A 23,378-nucleotide genomic window follows, 5' to 3' on the forward strand; every position below is an offset into this window, starting at 1 on the left:
GTGTCTCGTGAATACGACCCTGGACTCACAACTCATAATTTACCATTCAGTCCTGTTTAAAGAACTAGAACCAATTCCTATAAATATTATTACCAATTAGGCTTGATATATGGCTAGTTTAGCAACAGAGTTCGGTTTATACAACAAAGCCCTGTGATATTAAATATTATTAATATTAGCCTAATAGCTATCCTAGCCTCTGTTTCTGTTTCTGTGTGGTCTGAAAGCACTGATCTCTGTGGATCTGGTATGTTGACTATCCATGTTGAACACTGATCTCTGTGGATCTGGTATGTTGACTATCCATGTTGAACACTGAGCTCTGTGGATCTGGTATGTTTACTATCCATGTTGAACACTGATCTCTGTGGATCTGGTATGTTTACTATCCATGTTGAACACTGATCTCTGTGGATCTGGTATGTTTACTATCCATGTTGAAAACTGAGCTCTGTGGATCTGGTATGTTTACTATCCATGTTGAACACTGATCTCTGTGGATCTGGTATGTTTACTATCCATGTTGAACACTGAGCTCTGTGGATCTGGTATGTTTACTATCCATGTTGAACACTGAGCTCTGTGGATCTAGTATGTTTACTATCCATGTTGAACACTGAGCTCTGTGGATCTGGTATGTTTACTATCCATGTTGAACACTGAGCTCTGTGGATCTGGTATGTTTACTATCCATGTTGAACACTGAGCTCTGTGGATCTGGTATGTTGACTATCCATGTTGAACACTGAACTCTGTGGATCTAGTATGTTGACTATCCATGTTGAACACTGATCTCTGTGGATCTGGTATGTTGACCATCCATGTTGAACACTGATCTCTGTGGATCTGGTATGTTGACTATCCATGTTGAACACTGAGCTCTGTGGATCTGGTATGTTTACTATCCATGTTGAACACTGAGCTCTGTGGATCTGGTATGTTTACTATCCATGTTGAACACTGAGCTCTGTGGATCTGGTATGTTTACTATCCATGTTGAACACTGAGCTCTGTGGATCTGGTATGTTTACCATCCATGTTGAACACTGAGCTCTGTGGATCTGGTATGTTTACTATCCATGTTGAACACTGAGCTCTGTGGATCTGGTATGTTTACTATCCATGTTGAACACTGAGCTCTGTGGATCTGGTATGTTTACTATCCATGTTGAACACTGATCTCTGTGGATCTGGTATGTTGACTATCCATGTTGAACACTGAGCTCTGTGGATCTAGTATGTTGACTATCCATGTTGAACACTGAGCTCTGTGGATCTGGTATGTTGACTATCCATGTTGAACACTGAGCTCTGTGGATCTGGTATGTTTACTATCCATGTTGAACACTGAGCTCTGTGGATCTGGTATGTTTACTATCCATGTTGAACACTGAGCTCTGTGGATCTAGTATGTTGACTATCCATGTTGAACACTGAGCTCTGTGGATCTGGTATGTTTACTATCCATGTTGAACACTGATCTCTGTGGATCTGGTATGTTTACTATCCATGTTGAACACTGAGCTCTGTGGATCTGGTATGTTGACTATCCATGTTGAACACTGAGCTCTGTGGATCTGGTATGTTGACCATCCATGTTGAACACTGATCTCTGTGGATCTGGTATGTTTACTATCCATGTTGAACACTGAGCTCTGTGGATCTGGTATGTTGACCATCCATGTTGAACACTGATCTCTGTGGATCTGGTATGTTTACTATCCATGTTGAACACTGAGCTCTGTGGATCTGGTATGTTGACCATCCATGTTGAACACTGATCTCTGTGGATCTGGTATGTTTACTATCCATGTTGAACACTGAGCTCTGTGGATCTGGTATGTTGACCATCCATGTTGAACACTGATCTCTGTGGATCTGGTATGTTTACTATCCATGTTGAACACTGATCTCTGTGGATCTGGTATGTTTACTATCCATGTTGAACACTGAGCTCTGTGGATCTGGTATGTTTACTATCCATGTTGAACACTGAGCTCTGTGGATCTGGTATGTTTACTATCCATGTTGAACACTGAGCTCTGTGGATCTGGTATGTTTACTATCCATGTTGAACACTGAGCTCTGTGGATCTGGTATGTTTACTATCCATGTTGAACACTGAGCTCTGTGGATCTGGTATGTTGTTTACTCCTCTCTCTATCCCCCTGTCCTCTCTACGTCGTGACATTAGCCTGAAGAAAACCCCCAGCCAATCCTAATGCAGATTGTTGCAGCTGCACTCAGGTCTCTTCCGTCTCTAGCAGGCACCTATAAAAGCCTCCGTTCCCGCTCACCGCTCTCTGCCATATGGTCTCTGGCATTAAAGGCCCGTAGAGGGAGAGAGAGAAACGTGTTCATTCAGAGCACTAAAATTAGACAAAAAAATGATACAGCAACCATATGGCGGGGAGTGGAGAGAGGAGTAGAGAGATCTGGGCGGAGGGGGGAGCTGGTGGAGAGAGAGAGAAAGGAGAGGGAGCTGGTGGAGAGAGAAAGAGAGATTGGAGAGGGAGCTGGTGGAGAGAGAAAGAGAGATTGGAGAGGGAGCTGGTGGAGAGAGAAAGAGAGAGGGGGGGACAAAACAATGGGAGAGATGGACGAGGAGAGGGAGCTGGTAGAGAGAGAGAGAGGGAGAGATGGACGAGGAGAGGGAGCTGGTAGAGAGAGAGAGAGGGAGAGATGGACGAGGAGAGGGAGCTGGTAGAGAGAGGGAGAGATGGACGAGGAGAGGGAGCTGGTAGAGAGAGAGAGAGGGAGAGATGGACGAGGAGAGGGAGCTGGTAGAGAGAGAGAGAGGGAGAGATGGACGAGGAGAGGGAGCTGGTAGAGAGAGAGAGAGGGAGAGATGGACGAGGAGAGGTTGCTGGTAGAGAGAGAGAGAGGGAGAGATGGACGAGGAGAGGGAGCTGGTAGAGAGAGAGAGAGGGAGAGAGGGACGAGGAGAGGGAGCTGGTAGAGAGAGAGAGAGGGAGAGATGGACGAGGAGAGGGAGCTGGTAGAGAGAGAGAGAGGGAGAGATGGACGAGGAGAGGGAGCTGGTAGAGAGAGAGAGAGGGAGAGATGGACGAGGAGAGGGAGCTGGTAGAGAGAGAGAGAGGGAGAGATGGACGAGGAGAGGGAGCTGGTAGAGAGAGAGGGAGAGATGGACGAGGAGAGGTTGCGTAATTAAAATAACTGAACTCTAAATTGTTGAGTTGGTTCTACCTGGCCCCTATCAATCAGTTTACTAGAGCTGGTGTTGAGGCATGAGTGGATGACTTCACAGAGGGCCTAGGCTACATCTGTTCATGTTACTGTGCCCTCCAAAACTAGCTACAAGGGAGAAAACCAATGGCAAACGCTGTGTCCCAAATGGTACCCTATTCACTATGTAGTGCACTACTCTTGACCAGAGGCCACAGAGAATAGTGTACGAACATTAGTGAGCTATGTAGGGAGCCATTTGGAAAGTAGCCTAACAGACCAGAGAGACACAGGGGGTCAGACCAGTCCAGACCTCCTCTCAACTAGACTCATGCTATTTCACTGGGGGTGGAGCTAGGTCAAATCACATCACTGGGGGTGGAGCTAGGTAAAATTACATCACTGGGGGTGGAGCTATGTCAAATTACATCACTGGGGGTGGAGCTAGGTAAAATGACATCACTGGGGGTGGAGCTAGGTAAAATTACATCACTGGGGGTGGAACAATGTCAAATTACATCACTGGAGGTGGAGCTATGTCAAATTAAATCACTGGGGGTGGAGCTATGTCAAATGACATCACTGGGGGTGGAGCTATGTCAAATGACATCACTGGGGGTGGAGCTATGTCAAATGACATCACTGGGGTTGGAGCTAGGTCAAATCACATCACTAGGGGTGGAGCTAGGTCAAATTACATCACTGGGGGTGGAGCTAGGTCAAATTACATCACTGGGGGTGGAACAATGTCAAATTACATCACTGGAGGTGGAGCTATGTCAAATTAAATCACTGGGGGTGGAGCTATGTCAAATGACATCACTGGGGGTGGAGCTATGTCAAATTACATCACTGGGGGTGGAGCTAGGTCAAATCACATCACTAGTGGTGGAGCTAGGTCAAATTACATCACTGGGGGTGGAGCTAGGTAAAATTACATCACTGGGGGTGGAGCTAGGTCAAATCACATCACTAGTGGTGGAGCTAGGTCAAATTACATCACTGGGGGTGGAGCTAGGTAAAATTACATCACTGGGGGTGGAGCTATGTCAAATTATATCACTGGGGGTGGAGCTAGGTCAAATTACATCACTGGGGGTGGAGCTATGTCAAATCACATCACTAGGGGTGGAGATAGGTCAAATTACATCACTGGGGGTGGAGCAATGTCAAATCACATCACTAGGGGTGGAGCTAGGTCAAATCACATCACTGGGGGTGGAGCTAGGTCAAATTAAATCACTGGGGGTGGAGCTATGTCAAATGACATCACTGGGGGTGCAGCTATGTCAAATGACTTCACTGGGGGTGGAGCTAGGTCAAATCACATCACTGGGGGTGGAGCTAGGTCATATCACATCACTGGAGGTGGAGCTAGGTCAACTCTCATCACTAGGGGTGGAGCTAGGTCAAATTACATCACGTGTGGCTCAGTTGGTAGAGCATGGCGCTTGCAACGCCAGGGTTGTGGGTTCATTCCCCACGGGGGGACCAGGATGAAAATGTATGAACTTTCCAATTTGTAAGTCGCTCTGGATAAGAGCGTCAGCTAAATGACTTAAATGTAAATGTAAATGTGGGGTGGAACAATGTCAAATTAAATCACTGGGGGTGGAGCTATGTCAAATGACATCACTGGGGGTGCAGCTATGTCAAATGACTTCACTGGGGGTGGAGCTATGTCAAATGACTTCACTGGGGGTGGAGCTATGTCAAATGACTTCACTGGGGGTGGAGCTATGTCAAATGACATCACTGGGGTTGGAGCTAGGTCAAAACACATCTCTTCAGGAAATTCAATGCTTCTTTGCTCAAGTGGAAATCATGTAGCCATTTACTATAGCCTGCATACCGCGTTCCTTCCATCCAAGGAATGAGGGGGGAAACAGACTAGTGAAATATGCATATCTGTGTCTCAGCTCTCTGGCCGTGTAAATGGTTTCCAGATCTGTGGAGGGGCGTGTGTCGAACCCTTGTGGAAACACTATGTACCTTCAGGAACGGGATGACGAAAGGTCGGAGCGGGAAGTTGGTCGCTTCTTGCAGCTTGGAGTGGAATTCCTCTATGGTTAACGTTGAATTCTGGGAGAGAGAGAGAGAGAGAGGGAGAGAGAGAAAACAGAAGGAGGGAGAGAGAGAGAGAGGGAGAAAACAGAGAGAGAGAGAAAGAGAGAAAACAGAGAGGGAGAGAGAAAAAAGATAATTACTTGACACATTGGAAAAAAATTATGAAAAACAGATCAAACTAGAATGCTATTTGGTCCTAAACAGAGACTACACAGTGGCAGAATACCTGACCACTGTGACTGACCCAAACTTAAGGAAAGCTTTGACTATGTACAGACTCAGTGAGCATAGCCTTGCTATTGAGAAAGACTGCCGTAGGCAGACATGGCTCTCAAGAGAAGACAGGCTATGTGCACACTGCCCACAAAATGAGGGGGAAACTGAGCTGCACTTCCTAACCTCCTGCCAAATGTATGACCATATTAGAGAGACATATTTCCCTCAGATCACACAGATCCACAAAGAATTAGAAAACAAACCCATTTTTGATAAACTCCCATATCTACTGGGTGAAATACCACAGTGTGACATCACAGCAGCAAGATGTGTGACCTGTTGCCACAAGAAAAGGTCAACCAGTGAAGAACAAACACCATTGTAAATACAACCCATATTTATGTTTTTTTATTTTCCCTTTTGTACTTTAACTATTTGTACATCGTTACAACACTGTATATATATATAATATGACATTTGTAATGTCTTTATTGTTTTGAAACTTCTGTATGTGTAATGTTTACTGTTAATTTTTATTGTTTATTTCACTTTTGTATATTATCTACCTCACTTGCTTTGGCAATGTTAACACATGTTTCCCATGCCAATAAAGCCCCCTTGAATTGAATTGAATTGAGATGGAGAGCGCGAGAGAGAGAGAGAGAGAGAGAGAGCGCGAGAGAGAGAGCGAGAGAGAGAGAGAGAGAGACAGAGAGACAGAGAGAGACAGAAGGAGAGAGCGCGCGCACGAGAGAGAGATGGAGAGCGCGAGAGAGAGAAAAACAGAGAGACAGAGAGAGAGAGAGAGAGAGAAAAACAGAGAGACAGAGAGAGAGACATAGAGACAGAGACAGAGACAGAGACAGAGAGAGAGAGAGAGAGAGAGAGAGAGAGAGAGAGAGAGAGAGAGAGAGAGAGAGAGAGAGAGAGAGAGAGAGAGAGAGAGAGAGAGAGAGAGAGAGAGAGAGAGAGAGAGAGAGAGAGAGAGAGAGAGAGAGAGAGAGAGAGAGACAGACAGACAGACAGACAGACAGACAGACAGACAGACAGACAGACAGACAGACAGACAGACAGACAGACAGACAGACAGACAGACAGACAGACAGACAGACAGACAGACAGACAGACAGAGAGAGAGAGAGAGAGAGAGAGAGAGAGAGAGAGAGAGAGAGAGAGAGAGAGAGAGAGAGAGAGAGAGAGAGAGAGAGAGAGAGAGAGACCTGAATACATATGGAACACATTATATGATAATAAGTTATTGGAATCTAACCATGTCCTGCCAGGGATTGAATGATTTTAGTTTAATAGAAGACATATGGAGAGACACAGTGAAAGGGACTGGCAGGCAGCGCTAGTTCAGATACCTCTTCTATTCAATACAATGTGCATTACCACCACTAACATCAGAAGACTCTGGTCAAAAGCACTGCACTATAAGCTCCTTCTGATTGTATTCAGACCCCTTGACCTTTTCCACATTTTGTGGAAATCCAGGAATCCAAAAATGGATTCAATAGTTTTTTCCCCTCATCAATCTACACACAATAACAAAGCAAAAACAGGTTTTCAAAAATTTTTGCTAATAAAAAATAAAAATAAAATCGGAAATATCACATTTAGATAAGTATTCAAACCCTTTACTCAGTACTTTGTTGAAGCACCTTTGGCAGCGATTACAGCCTCGAGTCTTCTTGGGTATGACGCTACAAGCGTGGCACACCTGTATTTGGGGAGTTTCTCCCATTCTTCTCTGCAGATCCTCTCAAGCTCTGTCAGGTTGGATGGGAAGTGTCGCTGCACAGCTATTTTCAGGTCTCTCCAGAGATGTTCGATCGGGTTCAAGTCCGGGCTCTGGCTGGACCACTCAAGGACATTCAGAGACTTGTCCCGAAGCCACTTCTGCTTTGTATTGGCTGTGTGCTTAGGGTTGTTGTCCTGTTGGAAGGTGAACCTTTGCCCAAGTCTGAGGTCCTGATCACTCTGGAACAGGTTTTCATCAAGGATCTCTCTGTACTCTGCTCCGTTGATCTTTCCCTTGATCCTGACTAGTCTCCCAGTCTCTACTGCTGATAACATCCCCATAGCATGATGCTGCCACCACCATGCTTCACCGTAGGGAAGGTGCCAGGTTTCCTCCAGACGTGACACTTGGCATTTAGGCCAAATATTTCAATCTTGGTTTCATCAGACCAGAGAATCTTGTTTCTCATTGTCTCAGAGTCTTTAGGTGCCTTTTGGCAAATACCAAGCGGGCTGTCATGTGCCTTTTACTGAGGAGTGGCTTCCGTCTGGACACTCTACCATAAAGGCCTGATTGGTGGAGTGCTGCAGAGATGGTTGACCTTCTGGAAGGTTCTCCCATCGCAACAGAGGAACTCTGTGACCATCGGGTTCTTGATCACCTCCCTGACCAAGACCCTTCTCCCCCGATTACTCAGTTTGGCCGGACGGTCAGCTCTAGGAAGAGTCCTGGTGGTTCCAAACTTTTTTCCATTTAAGAATGATGGAGGCCACTGTGTTCTTGGCTCTTGTAGGTTCTTGTTCCAGAGCAGTGGTTCCCCATACAGCACATAGTACAACTGTCTCCAGAGCAGTGGTTCACCATACAGCACATAGTAGAACTGTCTCTAGAGCAGTGGTTCACCATACAGCACATAGTCCAACTGTCTCCAGAGCAGTGGTTCACCATACAGCACATAGTCCAACTGTCTCTAGAGCAGTGGTTCACCATACAGCACATAGTCCAACTGTCTCCAGAGCAGTGGTTCACCATACAGCACATAGTACAACTGTCTCTAGAGCAGTGGTTCACCATACAGCACATAGTACAACTGTCTCCAGAGCAGTGGTTCACCATACAGCACATAGTCCAACTGTCTCTAGAGCAGTGGTTCACCATACAGCACATAGTAGAACTGTCTCTGTAGAGCAGTGGTTCACCATACAGCACATAGTAGAACTGTCTCTGTAGAGCAGTGGTTCACCATACAGCACATAGTAGAACTGTCTCTGTAGAGCAGTGGTTCACCATACAGCACATAGTAGAACTGTCTCTAGAGCAGTGGTTCACCATACAGCACATAGTAGAACTGTCTCCAGAGCAGTGGTTCACCATACAGCACATAGTACAACTGTCTCCAGAGCAGTGGTTCACCATACAGCACATAGTAGAACTGTCTCTAGAGCAGTGGTTCACCATACAGCACATAGTAGAACTGTCTCCAGAGCAGTGGTTCACCATACAGCACATAGTAGAACTGTCTCTGTAGAGCAGTGGTTCACCATACAGCACATAGTAGAACTGTCTCCAGAGCAGTGGTTCACCATACAGCACATAGTAGAACTGTCTCCAGAGCAGTGGTTCACCATACAGCACATAGTAGAACTGTCTCTAGAGCAGTGGTTCACCATACAGCACATAGTAGAACTGTCTCCAGAGCAGTGGTTCACCATACAGCACATAGTAGAACTGTCTCTGTAGAGCAGTGGTTCACCATACAGCACATAGTAGAACTGTCTCTGGAGCAGTGGTTCACCATACAGCACATAGTAGAACTGTCTCCAGAGCAGTGGTTCACCATACAGCACATAGTAGAACTGTCTCTGGAGCAGTGGTTCACCATACAGCACATAGTAGAACTGTCTCTGGAGCAGTGGTTCACCATACAGCACATAGTAGAACTGTCTCCAGAGCAGTGGTTCACCATACAGCACATAGTAGAACTGTCTCCAGATCAGTGGTTCACCATACAGCACATAGTAGAACTGTCTCTGGAGCAGTGGTTCACCATACAGCACATAGTAGAACTGTCTCCAGAGCAGTGGTTCACCATACAGCACATAGTTGAACTGTCTGTGGAGCAGTGGTTCACCATACAGCACATAGTATAACTGTCTCTGGAGCAGTGGTTCACCATACAGCACATAGTAGAACTGTCTCCAGAGCAGTGGTTCACCATACAGCACATAGTAGAACTGTCTGCAGAGCAGTGGTTCCCCATACAGCACATAGTAGAACTGTCGCTGGAGCAGTGGTTCACCATACAGCACATAGTAGAACTGTCTCCAGAGCAGTGGTTCACCATACAGCACATAGTAGAACTGTCTGCAGAGCAGTGGTTCCCCATACAGCACATAGTAGAACTGTCTCTGGAACAGTGGTTCACCATACAGCACATAGTAGAACTGTCTCCAGAGCAGTGGTTCACCATACAGCACATAGTAGAACTGTCTCCAGAGCAGTGGTTCACCATACAGCACATAGTAGAACTGTCTCTAGAGCAGTGGTTCACCATACAGCACATAGTAGAACTGTCTCCAGAGCAGTGGTTCACCATACAGCACATAGTAGAACTGTCTCCAGAGCAGTGGTTCACCATACAGCACATAGTAGAACTGTCTCCAGAGCAGTGGTTCACCATACAGCACATAGTAGAACTGTCTCCAGAGTAGTGGTTCACCATACAGTACATAGTAGAACTGTCTCCAGAGCAGTGGTTCACCATACAGCACATAGTAAAACTGTCTCCAGAGCAGTGGTTCACCATACAGCACATAGTAGAACTGTCTCTAGAGTAGTGGTTCACCATACAGCACATAGTAGAACTGTCTCCAGAGCAGTGGTTCCCCATACAGCACATAGTAGAACTGTCTCTGGAGCAGTGGTTCACCATACAGCACATAGTAGAACTGTCTCTGTAGAGCAGTGGTTCACCATACAGCACGTAGTAGAACTGTCTCTAGAGCAGTGGTTCACCATACAGCACATAGTAGAACTGTCTCCAGAGCAGTGGTTCACCATACAGCACATAGTAGAACTGTCTGCAGAGCAGTGGTTCCCCATACAGCACATAGTAGAACTGTCTCTGGAGCAGTGGTTCACCATACAGCACATAGTAGAACTGTCTCTAGAGCAGTGGTTCACCATACAGCACATAGTAGAACTGTCTCCAGAGCAGTGGTTCACCATACAGCACATAGTAGAACTGTCTCCAGAGTAGTGGTTCACCATACAGCACATAGTAGAACTGTCTCCAGAGCAGTGGTTCACCATACAGCACATAGTAAAACTGTCTCCAGAGCAGTGGTTCACCATACAGCACATAGTAGAACTGTCTCTAGAGTAGTGGTTCACCATACAGCACATAGTAGAACTGTCTCCAGAGCAGTGGTTCCCCATACAGCACATAGTAGAACTGTCTCTGGAGCAGTGGTTCACCATACAGCACATAGTAGAACTGTCTCTGTAGAGCAGTGGTTCACCATACAGCACATCGTAGAACTGTCTCTAGAGCAGTGGTTCACCATACAGCACATAGTAGAACTGTCTCCAGAGCAGTGGTTCACCATACAGCACATAGTACAACTGACTCCAGAGCAGTGGTTCACCATACAGCACATAGTAGAACTGTGTCTCTAGAGCAGTGGTTCACCATACAGCACATAGTCCAACTGTCTCTAGAGCAGTGGTTCACCATACAGCACATAGTAGAACTGTCTCCAGAGCAGTGGTTCACCAGACAGCACATAGTAGAACTGTCTCCAGAGCAGTGGTTCACCATACAGCACATAGTTGAACTGTCTCCAGAGCAGTGGTTCACCATACAGCACATAGTAGAACTGTCTCCAGAGCAGTGGTTCACCATACAGCACATAGTAGAACTGTCTCTAGAGCAGTGGTTCACCATACAGCACATAGTAGAACTGTCTCCAGAGCAGTGGTTCACCATACAGCACATAGTAGAACTGTCTCTAGAGCAGTGGTTCACCATACAGCACATAGTAGAACTGTCTCCAGAGCAGTGGTTCACCATACAGCACATAGTTGAACTGTCTCTAGAGCAGTGGTTCACCATACAGCACATAGTAGAACTGTCTCCAGAGGCAGTGGTTCCCCATACAGCACATAGTAGAACTGTCTCCAGAGCAGTGGTTCACCATACAGCACATAGTAGAACTGTCTCCAGAGCAGTGGTTCACCATACAGCACATAGTTGAACTGTCTCTAGAGCAGTGGTTTACCATACAGCACATAGTAGAACTGTCTGCAGAGCAGTGGTTCCCCATACAGCACATAGTAGAACTGTCTCTGGAGCAGTGGTTCACCATACAGCACATAGTAGAACTGTCTCCAGAGCAGTGGTTCACCATACAGCACATAGTAGAACTGTCTCTGTAGAGCAGTGGTTCACCATACAGCACATAGTAGAACTGTCTCTAGAGCAGTGTTTCACCATACAGCACATAGTAGAACTGTCTCTAGAGCAGTGGTTCACCATACAGCACATAGTAGAACTGTCTCCAGAGCAGTGGTTCACCATACAGCACATAGTAGAACTGTCTCCAGAGCAGTGGTTCACCATACAGCACATAGTAGAACTGTCTCCAGAGCAGTGGTTCACCATACAGCACATAGTACAACTGTCTCCAGAGCAGTGGTTCACCATACAGCACATAGTAGAACTGTCTCCAGAGCAGTGGTTCACCATACAGCACATAGTAGAACTGTCTCTAGAGCAGTGGTTCACCATACAGCACATAGTAGAACTGTCTCTAGAGCAGTGGTTCACCATACAGCACATAGTAGAACTGTCTCTAGAGCAGTGGTTCACCATACAGCACATAGTAGGACTGTCTCCAGAGCAGTGGTTCACCATACAGCACATAGTAGAACTGTCTCCAGAGCAGTGTTTCACCATACAGCACATAGTAGAACTGTCTCCAGAGCAGTGGTTCACCATACAGCACATAGTAGAACTGTCTCCAGAGCAGTGGTTCACCATACAGCACATAGTAGAACTGTCTCTGTAGAGCAGTGTTTCACCATACAGCACATAGTACAACTGTCTCCAGAGCAGTGGTTCACCATACAGCACATAGTAGAACTGTGTCTAGAGCAGTGGTTCACCATACAGCACATAGTAGAACTGTCTCCAGAGCAGTGGTTCACCATACAGCACATAGTAGAACTGTCTCCAGAGCAGTGGTTCACCATACAGCACATAGTAGAACTGTCTCTAGAGCAGTGGTTCACCATACAGCACATAGTAGAACTGTCTCCAGAGCAGTGGTTCACCATACAGCACATAGTAGAACTGTCTCCAGAGCAGTGGTTCACCATACAGCACATAGTAGAACTGTCTCTGGAGCAGTGGTTCACCATACAGCACATAGTAGAACTGTCTCTGTAGAGCAGTGGTTCACCATACAGCACATAGTAGAACTGTCTCTAGAGCAGTGGTTCACCATACAGCACATAGTAGAACTGTCTCCAGAGCAGTGGTTCACCATACAGCACATAGTAGAACTGTCTCCAGAGCAGTGGTTCACCATACAGCACATAGTAGAACTGTGTCTCCAGAGCAGTGGTTCACCATACAGCACATAGTAGAACTGTCTCTAGAGCAGTGGTTCACCATACAGCACATAGTAGAACTGTCTCCAGAGCAGTGGTTCACCATACAGCACATAGTAGAACTGTCTCTAGAGCAGTGGTTCACCATACAGCACATAGTAGAACTGTCTCCAGAGCAGTGGTTCACCATACAGCACATAGTAGAACTGTCTCCAGAGCAGTGGTTCACCATACAGCACATAGTAGAACTGTCTCCAGAGCAGTGGTTCACCATACAGCACATAGTAGAACTGTCTCCAGAGCAGTGGTTCACCATACAGCACATAGTAGAACTGTCTCTAGAGCAGTGGTTCACCATACAGCACATAGTAGAACTGTCTCCAGAGCAGTGGTTCACCATACAGCACATAGTAGAACTGTCTCCAGAGCAGTGGTTCACCATACAGCACATAGTAGAACTGTGTCTCCAGAGCAGTGGTTCCCCATACAGCACATAGTAGAACTGTCTCCAGAGCAGTGGTTCACCATACAGCACATAGTAGAACTGTCTCTAGAGCAGTGGTTCACCATACAGCACATAGTAGAACTGTCTCCAGAGCAGTGGTTCACCATACAGCACATAGTAGAACTGTCTCCAGAGCAGTGGTTCACCATACAGCACATAGTAGAACTGTCTCCAGAGCAGTGGTTCACCATACAGCACATAGTAGAACTGTCTCCAGAGCAGTGGTTCACCATACAGCACATAGTAGAACTGTCTCCAGAGCAGTGGTTCACCATACAGCACATAGTAGAACTGTCTCCAGAGCAGTGGTTCACCATACAGCACATAGTTGAACTGTCTCCAGAGCAGTGGTTCACCATACAGCACATAGTAGAACTGTCTCCAGAGCAGTGGTTCACCATACAGCACATAGTAGAACTGTCTCTAGAGCAGTGGTTCACCATACAGCACATAGTAGAACTGTCTCCAGAGCAGTGGTTCACCATACAGCACATAGTAGAACTGTCTCTAGAGCAGTGGTTCACCATACAGCACATAGTAGAACTGTCTCTGGAGCAGTGGTTCACCATACAGCACATAGTAGAACTGTCCCTAGAGCAGTGGTTCACCATACAGCACATAGTAGAACTGTCTCCAGAGCAGTGGTTCACCATACAGCACATAGTTGAACTGTCTCTAGAGCAGTGGTTCACCATACAGCACATAGTAGAACTGTCTCTGGAGCAGTGGTTCCCCATACAGCACATAGTAGAACTGTCTCCAGAGCAGTGGTTCACCATACAGCACATAGTAGAACTGTCTCCAGAGCAGTGGTTCACCATACAGCACATAGTTGAACTGTCTCTAGAGCAGTGGTTTACCATACAGCACATAGTAGAACTGTCTGCAGAGCAGTGGTTCCCCATACAGCACATAGTAGAACTGTCTCTGGAGCAGTGGTTCACCATACAGCACATAGTAGAACTGTCTCCAGAGCAGTGGTTCACCATACAGCACATAGTAGAACTGTCTCTGTAGAGCAGTGGTTCACCATACAGCACATAGTAGAACTGTCTCTAGAGCAGTGTTTCACCATACAGCACATAGTAGAACTGTCTCTAGAGCAGTGGTTCACCATACAGCACATAGTAGAACTGTCTCCAGAGCAGTGGTTCACCATACAGCACATAGTAGAACTGTCTCCAGAGCAGTGGTTCACCATACAGCACATAGTCCAACTGTCTCCAGAGCAGTGGTTCACCATACAGCACATAGTACAACTGTCTCCAGAGCAGTGGTTCACCATACAGCACATAGTAGAACTGTCTCCAGAGCAGTGGTTCACCATACAGCACATAGTAGAACTGTCTCTAGAGCAGTGGTTCACCATACAGCACATAGTAGAACTGTCTCTAGAGCAGTGGTTCACCATACAGCACATAGTAGAACTGTCTCTAGAGCAGTGGTTCACCATACAGCACATAGTAGGACTGTCTCCAGAGCAGTGGTTCACCATACAGCACATAGTAGAACTGTCTCCAGAGCAGTGTTTCACCATACAGCACATAGTAGAACTGTCTCCAGAGCAGTGGTTCACCATACAGCACATAGTAGAACTGTCTCCAGAGCAGTGGTTCACCATACAGCACATAGTAGAACTGTCTCTGTAGAGCAGTGTTTCACCATACAGCACATAGTACAACTGTCTCCAGAGCAGTGGTTCACCATACAGCACATAGTACAACTGTCTCCAGAGCAGTGGTTCACCATACAGCACATAGTAGAACTGTCTCTAGAGCAGTGGTTCACCATACAGCACATAGTAGAACTGTCTGCAGAGCAGTGTTTCACCATACAGCACATAGTAGAACTGTGTCTAGAGCAGTGGTTCACCATACAGCACATAGTAGAACTGTCTCCAGAGCAGTGGTTCACCATACAGCACATAGTAGAACTGTCTCCAGAGCAGTGGTTCACCATACAGCACATAGTAGAACTGTCTCTAGAGCAGTGGTTCACCATACAGCACATAGTAGAACTGTCTCCAGAGCAGTGGTTCACCATACAGCACATAGTAGAACTGTCTCCAGAGCAGTGGTTCACCATACAGCACATAGTAGAACTGTCTCTGGAGCAGTGGTTCACCATACAGCACATAGTAGAACTGTCTCTAGAGCAGTGGTTCACCATACAGCACATAGTAGAACTGTCTCTGTAGAGCAGTGGTTCACCATACAGCACATAGTAGAACTGTCTCTGTAGAGCAGTGGTTCACCATACAGCACATAGTAGAACTGTCTCTAGAGCAGTGGTTCACCATACAGCACATAGTAGAACTGTCTCCAGAGCAGTGGTTCACCATACAGCACATAGTAGAACTGTCTCCAGAGCAGTGGTTCACCATACAGCACATAGTAGAACTGTCTCTGGAGCAGTGGTTCACCATACAGCACATAGTAGAACTGTCTCTGTAGAGCAGTGGTTCACCATACAGCACATAGTAGAACTGTCTCTAGAGCAGTGGTTCACCATACAGCACATAGTAGAACTGTCTCCAGAGCAGTGGTTCACCATACAGCACATAGTAGAACTGTCTCCAGAGCAGTGGTTCACCATACAGCACATAGTAGAACTGTGTCTCCAGAGCAGTGGTTCACCATACAGCACATAGTAGAACTGTCTCTAGAGCAGTGGTTCACCATACAGCACATAGTAGAACTGTCTCCAGAGCAGTGGTTCACCATACAGCACATAGTAGAACTGTCTCTAGAGCAGTGGTTCACCATACAGCACATAGTAGAACTGTCTCCAGAGCAGTGGTTCACCATACAGCACATAGTAGAACTGTCTCCAGAGCAGTGGTTCACCATACAGCACATAGTAGAACTGTCTCCAGAGCAGTGGTTCACCATACAGCACATAGTAGAACTGTCTCCAGAGCAGTGGTTCACCATACAGCACATAGTAGAACTGTCTCTAGAGCAGTGGTTCACCATACAGCACATAGTAGAACTGTCTCCAGAGCAGTGGTTCACCATACAGCACATAGTAGAACTGTCTCTAGAGCAGTGGTTCACCATACAGCACATAGTAGAACTGTCTCCAGAGCAGTGGTTCACCATACAGCACATAGTAGAACTGTCTCCAGAGCAGTGGTTCACCATACAGCACATAGTAGAACTGTCTCTAGAGCAGTGGTTCACCATACAGCACATAGTAGAACTGTCTCTAGAGCAGTGGTTCACCATACAGCACATACAGTGGGGCAAAAAAGTATTTAGTCAGCCACCAATTGTGCAAGTTCTCCCACTTAAAAAGATGAGAGAGGCCTGTAATTTTCATCATAGGTACACTTCAACTATGACAGACAAAATGAGAAAAGAAAATCCAGAAAATCACATTGTAGGATTTTTTATGAATTTATTTGCAAATTATGGTGGAAAATAAGTATTTGGTCAATAACAAAAGTTTATCTCAATACTTTGTTATATACCCTTTGTTGGCAATGACAGAGGTCAAACGTTTTCTGTAAGTCTTCACAAGGTTTTCACACACTGTTGCTGGTATTTTGGCCCATTCCTCCATGCAGATCTCCTCTAGAGCAGAGATGTTTTGGGGCTGTTGCTGGGCAACACAGACTTTCAACTCCCTCCAAAGATTTTCTATGGGGTTGAGATCTGGAGACTGGCTAGGCCACTCCAGGACCTTGAAATGCTTCTTACGAAGCCACTCCTTAGTTGCCCGGGCGGTGTGTTTGGGATCATTGTCATGCTGAAAGACCCAGCCACGTTTCATCTTCAATGCCCTTGCTGATGGAAGGCTGATGGAAGGAGGTTCACTCAAAATCTCACGATACATGGCCCCATTCATTCTTTCCTTTACACGGATCAGTCGTCCTGGTCCCTTTGCAGAAAAACAGCCCCAAAGCATGATGTTTCCACCCCCATGCTTCACAGTAGGTATGGTGTTCTTTGGATGCAACTCAGCATTCTTTGTCCTCCAAACACGACGAGTTGAGTTTTTACCAAAAAGTTATATTTTGGTTTCATCTGACCATATGACATTCTCCCAATCTTCTTCTGGATCATCCAAATGCTCTCTAGCAAACTTCAGACGGGCCTGGACATGTACTGGCTTAAACAGGGGGACACGTCTGGCACTGCAGGATTTGAGTCCCTGGCGGCGTAGTGTGTTACTGATGGTAGGCTTTGTTACTTTGGTCCCAGCTCTTTGCAGGTCATTCACTAGGTCCCCCCGTGTGGTTCTGGGATTTTTGCTCACCGTTCTTGTGATCATTTTGACCCCACGGGGTGAGATCTTGCGTGGAGCCCCAGATCGAGGGAGATTATCAGTGGTCTTGTATGTCTTCCATTTCCTAATAATTGCTCCCACAGTTGATTTCTTCAAACCAAGCTGCTTACCTATTGCAGATTCAGTCTTCCCAGCCTGGTGCAGGTCTACAATTTTGTTTCTGGTGTCCTTTGACAGCTCTTTGGTCTTGGCCATAGTGGAGTTTGGAGTGTGACTGTTTGAGGTTGTGGACAGGTGTCTTTTATACTGATAACAAGTTCAAACAGGTGCCATTAATACAGGTAACGAGTGGAGGACAGAGGAACCTCTTAAAGAAGAAGTTACAGGTCTGTGAGAGCCAGAAATCTTGCTTGTTTGTAGGTGACCAAATACTTATTTTCCACCATAATTTGCAAATAAATTCATTAAAAATCCTACAATGTGATTTTCTGGATTTCTTTTCTCATTTTGTCTGTCATAGTTGAAGTGTACCTATGATGAAAATTACAGGCCTCTCTCATCTTTTTAAGTGGGAGAACTTGCACAATTGGTGGCTGACTAAATACTTTTTTGCCCCACTGTAGTAGAACTGTTTCTCCAGAGCAGTGGTTCACCATACAGCACATAGTAGAACTGTCTCTAGAGCAGTGTTTCCCAGACTTGTTATCGTCTCGTACCCCTTTAAACATTCCACCTCCAGCTGTACCCCCTGTAGCAGCAGGGTCAGCTGTACCCCCTCTAGCACCAGGGTCAGCTGTACCCCCTGTAGCAGCAGGGTCAGCGCACTCTCAAATGCTGTTTTTTTGCCATCATTGTAACCCTGCCACACACACACTATACGGTACATTTGTTAAACATAAGAATGAGTGGGAGTTTGTCACAACCCGGCTCGTGGGAAGTGACAAAGAGCTCTTATACGACCAGGAGACAAATAATAATATAATAATAATCAACAATTTTGCTCTTTATTTACATATAAAACTGTATTTGTTAATCAAATTAATAACTCACCACAGGTTAATGAGAAGGGTGTGCTTGAAAGGATGCACATAACTCTGCAATGTTGGGTTGTATTGGAGAGAGTCTCAGTCTTAAATCATTTTCCACACACAGTCTGTGTCTGTATTTAGTTTTCATGCTAGTGAGGGCCGAGAATCCACTCTCACATAGGTACGTGGTTGCAAAGGGCATCAGTGTCTTAACAGCGCGATCTGCCAAGGCAAGATACTCTGAGCACAGCCCAATCCAGAAATCTGGCAGTGGCTTCTGATTAAATTCAATTTTCACAGGACCGCTTGTTGCAATTTCGATGAGGCTCTCTTGTTCAGATATCAGTAAGTGGACTGGAGGCAGGGCATGAAAAGGAAAACGAATCCAGTTGTTTGTGTCATTGGTTTCGGATGCGTAATTGAGCACCCAACTCATTCAGGTGCTTAGCTACGTCACATTTGACATTGTCCGTAAGCTTGAGTTTATTTGCACACAAAAAATTCATACAATGATGGAAAGACCTGTGTGTTGTCCTTGTTAATGCAGACAGAGAAGAGCTCCAACTTCTTAATCATAGCCTCAAATTTTGTCCCGCATATTGAATATAGTTGGAGAGAGTCCCTGTAATCCTAGATTCAGATCATTCAGGGGAGAAACAACATCCCCCAGATAGGCCAGTCGTGTGAGAAACTCGTCATCATGCAAGCGGTCAGACAAGTGAAAATTATGGTCAGTAAAGAAAACTTTAAGCTCGTCTCTCATTAAAAAAAACGTGTCAATACTTTGCCCCTTGATAAGCAGCGCACTTCTGTATGTTGTAAAAGCGTTACATGGTTGCTGCCCATATCATTGCATAATGCAGAAAATACACGAGAGTTCAGGGGCCTTGTTTTAACAAAGTTAACCATTTTCACTGTAGTGTCAAAAACGTCTTTCAAGCGGTCAGGCATTCCCTTGGCAGCAAGAGCCTCTCGGTGGATCCTGCAGTGTACCCAAGTGGCGTCGGGAGCAACTAATGGCACGTGTGTTACCACTCCACTATGTCTCCCTGTCATGGCTTTTATGCCATCATTACAGATACCAACACATCTTGACCACCAACGTCCATTTGATGTCACAAAGCTGTCAAGTACTTTAAAAATATCCTCTCCTGTTGTCCAGGGGTGTGCAGAAGAGGATATCTTCCTTATTAATTGACCCCCCATAAACGTAACGGACATATACAAGGAGCTGTGACAGGCCCGCCACGTCTGTTGACTCATCCAGCTGTAACGCATAGAATTCACTGGCTTGTATGCAAAGCAGTAATTGTTTCAAAACATCTCCTGCCAGGTCACTGATGCGTTGTGAAATGGTGTTGTTTGATGAAGGCATTGTCTGTATAGTTTTTTTGGCCTTTTCCCCCAGCATTGTCCCAGTCATATCATCGGCAGCAGGAAGAATTAAGTCCTCCACAATAGTATGGGGCTTGCCTGTCCTAGCCACCTGGTAGCTCACCATATAAGATGCTTCTAGCCCCTTCTTATTAATGGTATCTGTTGCTTTTATACATGTCTAACTACTCGAAGTAGTCTTAATACTCGCTAAAAAAACTCCTGCGGATTATTTTTCAAATTGGCATGTTTTGTTCCTAAACGTCTCCGCAAGAGTGAAGGTTTCATCGAGTTGTCAGACAGTACTTTTGCACATATAACACACTGTGGCTGAGGAAAGGCACTACTCCCAATATAAGTGAACCCCAAATCAATGTAGTTCTCATAATATTTGCGCCTCTTCGATGGTCCAACGTCCCTGTCTGTTGTTCGGTGCTTTACCGGGTAAGGGAGCGGTCGCTATTCAGCTGCATCAGAATCACAACTGTCAGTGTCCGTGCTAGCTGGGCTAACAACACATGTAGAATTACTGATGCTAGCTGGGCTAACAACACATGTAGAATTACTGATGCTAGCTGGGCTAACAACACATGTAGAATTACTGATGCTAGCTGGGCTAACAACACATGTAGAATTACTGATGCTAGCTGGGCTAACAACACATGTAGAATTACTGATGCTAGCTGGGCTAACAACACATGTAGAATTACTGATGCTAGCTGGGCTAACAACACATGTAGAATTACTGATGCTAGCTGGGCTAACAACACATGTAGAATTACTGATGCTAGCTGGGCTAACAACACATGTAGAATTACTGATGCTAGCTGGGCTAACAACACATGTAGAATTACTGATGCTAGCTGGGCTAACAACACATGTAGAATTACTGATGCTAGCTGGGCTAACAACACATGTAGAATTACTGATGCTAGCTAGGCTAACAACACATGTAGAATTACTGATGCTAGCTGGGCTAACAACACATGTAGAATTACTGATGCTAGCTGGGCTAACAACACATGTAGAATTACTGATGCTAGCTGGGCTAACAACACATGTAGAATTACTGATGCTAGCTGGGCTAACAACACATGTAGAATTACTGATGCTAGCTGGGCTAACAACACATGTAGAATTACTGATGCTAGCTGGGCTAACAACACATGTAGAATTACTGATGCTAGCTGGGCTAACAACACATGTAGAATTACTGATGCTAGCTGGGCTAACAACACATGTAGAATTACTGATGCTAGCTGGGATAACAACACATGTAGAATTACTGATGCTAGCTGGGCTAACAACACATGTAGAATTACTGATGCTAGCTAGGCTAACAACACATGTAGAATTACTGATGCTAGCTGGGCTAACAACACATGTAGAATTACTGATGCTAGCTGGGCTAACAACACATGTAGAATTACTGATGCTAGCTGGGCTAACAACACATGTAGAATTACTGATGCTAGCTGGGCTAACAACACATGTAGAATTACTGATGCTAGCTGGGCTAACAACACATGTAGAATTACTGATGCTAGCTGGGCTAACAACACATGTAGAATTACTGATGCTAGCTGGGCTAACAACACATGTAGAATTACTGATGCTAGCTGGGCTAACAACACATGTAGAATTACTGATGCTAGCTGGGCTAACAACACATGTAGAATTACTGATGCTAGCTGGGCTAACAACACATGTAGAATTACTGATGCTAGCTGGGCTAACAACACATGTAGAATTACTGATGCTAGCTGGGCTAACAACACATGTAGAATTACTGATGCTAGCTGGGCTAACAACACATGTAGAATTACTGATGCTAGCTAGGCTAACAACACATGTAGAATTACTGATGCTAGCTGGGCTAACAACACATGTAGAATTACTGATGCTAGCTGGGCTAACAACACATGTAGAATTACTGATGCTAGCTGGGCTAACAACACATGTAGAATTACTGATGCTAGCTGGGCTAACAACACATGTAGAATTACTGATGCTAGCTGGGCTAACAACACATGTAGAATTACTGATGCTAGCTGGGCTAACAACACATGTAGAATTACTGATGCTAGCTGGGCTAACAACACATGTAGAATTACTGATGCTAGCTGGGCTAACAACACATGTAGAATTACTGATGCTAGCTGGGATAACAACACATGTAGAATTACTGATGCTAGCTGGGCTAACAACACATGTAGAATTACTGATGCTAGCTGGGCTAACAACACATGTAGAATTACTGATGCTAGCTGGGCTAACAACACATGTAGAATTACTGATGCTAGCTGGGCTAACAACACATGTAGAATTACTGATGCTAGCTGGGCTAACAACACATGTAGAATTACTGATGCTAGCTGGGCTAACAACACATGTAGAATTACTGATGCTAGCTGGGCTAACAACACATGTAGAATTACTGATGCTAGCTGGGCTAACAACACATGTAGAATTACTGATGCTAGCTGGGCTAACAACACATGTAGAATTACTGATGCTAGCTGGGCTAACAACACATGTAGAATTACTGATGCTAGCATTGGATGTGCTCGTGGAAGCAGAACAACTTGTCATCGACAGGTGCTGGTAGTAGCAGTACTAGCAGTAGAGCTGGTATGTGTCTCTATGGACACAGGAATGACTATTGTTAACCGGTTATCTATATCTCCTAACAGCCTGAGAAGATTTATTATTTACAGATGATATTTTCCAATCTCTCAATGTCGTCCCTGTTTACTTCCTTTAACATGTGTTGGGCCAGAGTGTTTAGAGGGAACCTCCTGAGTCTCTCTCTCTGTCTCTCTCTGTCTCTCTCTGTCTCTCTCTGTCTCTCTCTGTGTGTCCATGTCTCTCTGTCTCTCTCTCTCTGTCTCTCTCTGTCTCTCTCTGTCTCTCTGTGTGCGTCCATGTTTAGAGGGAACCTCCTGAGTCTCTCTCTCTGTCTCTCTCTGTCTCTCTCTGTCTCTCTCTGTCTCTCTCTGTCTCTCTCTGTCTCTCTCTGTCTCTCTGTGTGTGTCCTTGCTTAGAGAAAAACGATTGAGTCTCTGTCTGTCTCTGTACAGTGCCAACTCTACTAATCCCTCTCTTTTCAATAAGGGAGAGAGGGGATCACATTATAAAGAGGTACGGAAGGGGTGTGTGTGTGTGTGTGTGTGTGTGTGTGTGGGGGGGGGGGGGGGGTTCTGAGTGTGTGTTTGTGGTACGGAAGAAAAGGGGAGACCAGGAGAAGACCTTGGTGGTGTGTACATGAAGACACACTGAGAATATTAAAGCTAAGAGGAGAGGATAGAACTCCCCCACCCTGTAACATCTCAGCTAAGAGGAGAGGATAGAACTCCCCCACCCTGTAACATCTCAGCTAAGAGGAGAGGATAGAACTCCCCCACCCTGTAACATCTCA

The 23,378-nt window shown here is 45.5% G+C and overlaps 1 protein-coding gene across 1 annotated transcript in view; it reads right to left on the reverse strand.

Moving 5' to 3' along the window:
- The window catches only part of LOC139555351 (protein CBFA2T1-like), a 249,960-nt gene that overhangs the window by 63,901 nt on the left and 162,681 nt on the right, over positions 1–23,378 (reverse strand). Inside the window, exon 4 of the mRNA XM_071369068.1 lies at positions 5,179–5,268. Coding sequence (XP_071225169.1) covers positions 5,179–5,268 — 90 coding nt within the window. The remainder of the gene's footprint in view (positions 1–5,178; positions 5,269–23,378) is intronic.

Source organism: Salvelinus alpinus, chromosome 26, assembly GCF_045679555.1.
Source record: "Salvelinus alpinus chromosome 26, SLU_Salpinus.1, whole genome shotgun sequence".
Classification (NCBI taxonomy): Eukaryota; Metazoa; Chordata; class Actinopteri; order Salmoniformes; family Salmonidae; genus Salvelinus; species Salvelinus alpinus.